Source organism: Limulus polyphemus, unplaced genomic scaffold, assembly GCF_000517525.1.
Source record: "Limulus polyphemus unplaced genomic scaffold, Limulus_polyphemus-2.1.2 Scaffold8545, whole genome shotgun sequence".
Classification (NCBI taxonomy): Eukaryota; Metazoa; Arthropoda; class Merostomata; order Xiphosura; family Limulidae; genus Limulus; species Limulus polyphemus.
The window spans coordinates 22,095-27,899 of record NW_013674155.1 but is presented as its reverse complement, the minus strand read 5'-3'; the positions used below and the strand labels follow the sequence as shown (position 1 = coordinate 27,899).

General features: G+C 37.8%; 1 protein-coding gene across 1 annotated transcript in view; it reads left to right on the top strand.

Moving 5' to 3' along the window:
- Nucleotides 1–163: 163 nt before the first annotated feature.
- The window catches only part of LOC106475415 (C-Myc-binding protein-like), an 11,703-nt gene continuing 6,061 nt past the window's right edge, over nucleotides 164–5,805 (top strand). The window contains exon 1 of the mRNA XM_013936099.2: nucleotides 164–540. Coding sequence (XP_013791553.2) covers nucleotides 405–540 — 136 coding nt within the window. The 5' untranslated portion in view covers nucleotides 164–404. The remainder of the gene's footprint in view (nucleotides 541–5,805) is intronic.

Sequence of the window (5,805 nt, the reverse complement as noted above, 5' to 3'; positions counted from 1 at the left end):
CACACCATGTTACTGTACAAAACAATAATCTTTACTACATACCATGTTACTTTTTTGACAGGCTATATACTAGTTTATAATATAAGAGCCTGTCTGTGATTTATATTTGTAATATAAGGAACCACTTCTTTTCTATGTGGTTTTTGCTAGTTTGGCTCATTAAAAAGTTGCGCATGTGAGCTCGCATGTGGGTAAGTAATAATACTCAGATGCAAACCATCAGGGTCCACTTACTATGGGTGCAAAATTTCAGGTTTCTAGGTTCTTTCTTCTTGGAGCTATGGCAGTCACACACATAGACATGATCTTTTATTATTATAAATGTAGAACTACAGCATGAATAGGATTATCAGCAGTTGTCAATACAGAATTAATCATGCATCCCAGACTCTCAGATCATTAAAATGTTGTATATGCATTCTGTTTTTTTTCTTCTAAATTCTATTTCATTGCAGGCTTTTACTCAGCCACAAGATTCTAAACGTGAAGAATTCAAAAAATATTTGGAAAAAGGAGGAGTTCTGGATGCAATTACCAAAGGTAAGAAAAACAACCTTGTATTCAAGATAACTGTTTATTGTTAGAACAAGTTTAATGGAAAGAAAAACATACATATTAGAATTAAAATTAACATTAATTCTTGTTGTACTGTGCTCAAAACAACAACTATATATGCCATGTAAAGTTTAATACCCTGGTTACATGTAGTTATTCTAGTCTTATATAATTCTTATATAAGAAAATCAAACTACAAAAACTGAGTTACATAGAATTTAAAACATTTCATTTATACTTTGGCAAATCACTGTAATTATAGTAGTCTGATCAAATCACTGTAATTATAGTAGTCTGAGCCAAAGTAGAGATAATTTTTTTTCAATTTTAAGTAACTCAGTTTTTGTAGTTTTGATTTTCATGTTTCAATACTTTTTGTAGCATTAAATCTTTCTATATTACTATAGTTAGCTAGGTTACATGTGTATTGATCCCTACTTGTCTTTATAAAATTTAATAATTTTTTTACCATACTTGTTTGTTTCCCTTTTATTAGCTATATTTTTGTACATCAGCAATACTAAGCGTTGGATGTGCAAATACACGATTTAATTTTATTATTCAATAGGATCTCTACCAATGTACCCTCAAATCTAATTATGTGCCCAAAGTAGCACATCATCTCTTGTATATATATATACTAGTATCCTTTTCAGTACAAGAATCTTTTGATACAGTCTTACCTCTCTCACACAAAGCTACCTCGATTTTCTTTCTGCCCCCTAAGCATTGCTGAAAAATTTTTCATGCTCAGTGCACCAGTCTATATACCCCCACCAATTTCACGCCACTATTGAACATATACTACATAGCATTTGACTACTCTCAAACAATAGTATAGCACTACCTATATTGGTACCTATATTCTCAATTGGCACAGCATTGTTTAGATGTGTATTTTTTGCTTGTGGCTCCTGTGTATGATTGTGCTTATTTGCCATTTCAAATCTTTTTTTTTTTTTAAGTTTTATTTTATTGTGTTTACATTCAATTGTTTCAACAATTTTTTATTTTATTTTTTTGCATTTGATTTGTGTTAACGAATTCTAAGAAATCTCAGCATGAATTTGAGATTAGTGTATCGACTTTGTAAATTCCATTACAGTCAAAACGCTACAGGTATGACTTCCCAGGAATCAGGTTTGACTTTATCTGCAGAGGAAGTACAGGCCTTTATTTGCAGGGAGCCAGATTCATATGTGTGGATGGTGATTTCTTCTTATTTTCAACTTGACAATGTTTCTGAGGAAGTATACAATCGAGGAGAAGGCTATTTGGACTTTCTTTTTCTGGTACTTTTTATTTTGGTCTGTCACACTCTACACCTCTTCAGGACTTTTACCCTTCCATTTTTTTACAGCTAGTTAATAATGTCTTTGATCGGTGCATATTCTGGTTTAGCTGTATATATGAAATGTGGGTGATTTCACTAGTTTTCTTTTTCCTACTCCGGCTGCCATGTCGTTCACTTTGGTGGAGGTTCTTTTTTCTCATCCTTTCATTATATTGCTTCCAGTTCTCCAATTGGTTCTATGGTAAGTTTTCAACGTGTACACTTCACACATGGTGTATATTCCCGTGGTAGGCATGGCTCAGATGCCCTTTGTGTGACTTTGTCTTTCTTTACACATGGGAGATTTAAGTATTTCACATCATCAATGATTAGATTTTGGTAAGTTAGATATTGTTTATTATTTTGTTCTTCTAGATAATTTTAGTCATTTTGCACGTTCGTTAATATAATGTACCTTGTAGACTCAGTAAATTTCTAGGGTATGTCAGTTCAATAATAATAAATATTCTAATTATGTATGTTTAGATAGCTTGTAAGTTAAATATCATTACTACTAGTCACATCTGAGTCATTGTTCTATCTGACTAATTGTTTTCCTTGCCATTGTTAAATTTGTGCATTACAATCTTAATTATCATCAATGTTGGCCTTACTTATGTGTCCTTTGTTATCTATGTTAATTTAAATGAATTGTAAGTTAGATATTGATTATTACTTTGTTTTCTCAGTAAGTTTCATCGGTTTGTGTGTTCATTTTTATTACATACTTCGTCAACTTCACAGTGGTCACTTTTATCACCAAAGAAGGATGTACCAATTCCAGGTCTCTTTGCTTTCATATCATGGATCTCTTTTTTTGGGCCCACAGCCACCACATTGTGGTCTTAGTTTGCCATGTTCCTGGTGCCCTGAATCTGGTTGTGGATTGATTATCTCGTCCCAACAAGATTCTCCTTATAAAGTGGTTCCTCAATCCACAGGTCTTTCGGTGGGTGAGTTCCCAGCTGGGAACATCTTATATATGCTTTTGCCACTCACTGGTACACCAAACTTCCTTCCTTTTGGTCTCCTGTTCCACACCTGCTAACTCTGGGGGCAAGTGCATTCATTCAAGATGGAAGGGGTCTTCATAACTATGCTTACCCTCCTGGTCGACTCCTCTCCAGAGTTACATCCCTAATCCAAACCACTCTGTGTCTAGTCCTACTTGTGGCTCTGTTTTGGTCAGCCCAACTGTGGTTCCCACTGCTACAAACTATACTTGTACAACCACTTCTACCCTTACCTGTTCTAGTTCAAGCACTGGCATGTCTTACTAGATACTACCTGTGCTTGTTTCCTAAGCCAACCTGTTCTAGTTCAAGCACTTGCATGTGTTACTATATACTACCTGTGCTTGTTTCCTAAGCCAACCTGTTCTAGTTCAAGCACTAGCATGTGTCTCGGTCTCTATTCCATCAACCTCAATCAGCCATTGTTGATCCAGATGTCACTACGCTCTGCTTTCACGCATGGCTTTTGTCAGGTCCATTGCTTCAGCTCAGGGACTGACTCCACATGTTGCATCTTTCCATCTTCAGCCTTTTTGGTCAGTTTGATAAGGTTTCTGCCCTTCCCAACCTTCCATACCTCATCTTTCCCAATTATTCACCTGGTTTTTTGACAAAGGTTTGTCCACTTTGACTGTGTCTAGCTATTGGGTGGTCTTGTCAAATAACTTCAGTTTTTTCCAAGTTTCATAAGGTTTTTGTCTTTTCCCACATTTTCCACTCCTTTCAAATCAAGTGCCCTCCATGTTTCCTTTGACTTGCCTGATTGGAATCTCATTGTGGTCCTTTCCTGTCCTCCCTTTGAAACTTTGTACATGTGTTCCAAGTACCATCTTTCCCTCAAGACCTGTTTCTTTCTCCTCCTTGCTTGCAGGTGTCATCGATCAGATATTTATGCCATTAATGTTACCTGCATCCTCTACCATTCCTCTTATGACATTCTATATTCTAACCACTCCTTCCTAGGAATGACCTATGCTGCCTGTGATGGCTGTTTGGCTTTAGCACCCATTTCCTTACCTTCCATCTCTCACCTGTACTCCTATTCTGATCCTGATTGGCTTCTTTGTTCAGTTTGCTCCTTATGGTGTTTTGTGGCACATATTGCCTCATTTCAAAGTTCTCATTCCTGACTTTTTATTCCCTGGAATCCCTCTGTTTCCCGTGCTCTATCCCATCACGCTCACTGGTTAGATTCATCAACTCGTTAGGCTGGCATATTCAGACACACCCATGGAAGGGCACCATCTCCACAACATTTTTTTTTCTCATCAAATTTATCATCTCACAATGTCTTTGGCTGCTCATCTTTACTGTTCATTGGAGAAGATCGTTCAGGCCGGAATATGGACTACTCCCAATATCTTCATTGCTCATTATCTGCAAGATCTGGCTGTATCTTCCTCAGGTGTCAATCATCTCTTTTCCCATTGTGATTCTACACACATCTGTTCACCTTTGACTGGAGTAAATATTATCACTTCCATTCATTTATGTTTTCTTTTCAGAGACCACTTTTTTTTTATCACTGATAATGGGATCCCACTCTGTGGCGGGTGTTGCCTGATCAGATATGCTTTGCCTCAAACCCACACTATTTACTGATTGGACTATAATGCTTACTGTAGAGATGGAGTGTTCTGCAAGACCATTGGTGGCATACTCAGTGGTATATACATGTTGCTAGATATCAATAAGTTTCACGCAATGGTGGACCATTATTCATGTACTTCATGAGTAAAGCAGAAGGGGATTTCTGCCCATCCATGCTGACTCTTTGTTTGAATAAATCAGGGTCAGTCTGCTTTGCAAAATAGGGACTTGCGAACACCCATTGCACTTTCTTTGATGTAACGTTCCTCTGGACTCCCCACCATGTTTACTTCACCCTTTTTTCCTCCAGTGGAGCAAGGGAGTCCTTACCATTTTCCAGTTGCTGGGATGGTGGACCATGGAGGCTTCCTCCTGAATGTATTATTGAATTTTAATTTACCATACATACTCATAATTTTCTACTCAGTGAAAAGAGGGCAACGTTTGTTCCCTCCTTCTGTTTACCCTGAATGCTTTTTCACAGGTGGACAACTGTCGGTTGGAGCAGGAGCAGCCTACGCAGGATCCTCCTCGTAATACCGGGTTCAGGATGACACCACCCTGTTCCTACAGTTGTGTGCAGTAGCATCCCCCTCTTCTCATTAATTCCAGTTGCAGGAGGTTTAGTTTGGGGGACTTCATCTGCCTCATAATACCAGCAGCGGGATGCACATACACTGTTCCTATGGTGGTTTCAGGACTTTATCTAGTTTTGGCTGACTGCTAACTTCCTCTTTGTAATTCTGGTTGCTTGACATGTGACACTCTGTTTACTTACATTTGGGGTTGATGAGTATATGTAACACGGTCCACATGCTCTAGCCACTATGTTTATGTTACAATATTTGATCTGTTTTGATCCTCAACCTCCTAATGTTGAGGATGAGTTATGTCTGTTCAGTATAGGTTAGGTATCTACGTACTTCATTCAATTTTTATTTTACTGTGGATTGCATCTCTCCGAACAAATTGCACTTGTGCACATCCTATTCTTTGCCCGTATCGGATTCATTTCCTGCTTCAAGGGTAAAGAGCTTACCTGTTCCAGATGTAGTGCATACCCAACACCTGTGCTTCAGTTTCATCTCGGAGCACACCCATTCATTCTGGGTGGTCGCTTTCCATTTGGTTTCAATGTTGAATGTCTACACCAGCTCCGTCCATCCTTTACAATGTGGAATTCTAGCTTTGTGTGAAAGGAGGTGAGATTGTATCAGAGGTTAACATTTTCTTACACTGAAAATGCATTTGCGATAGGTACCTACCTCCTCTCACACACTTTATTGTTGACTATATATATATATATATATATAG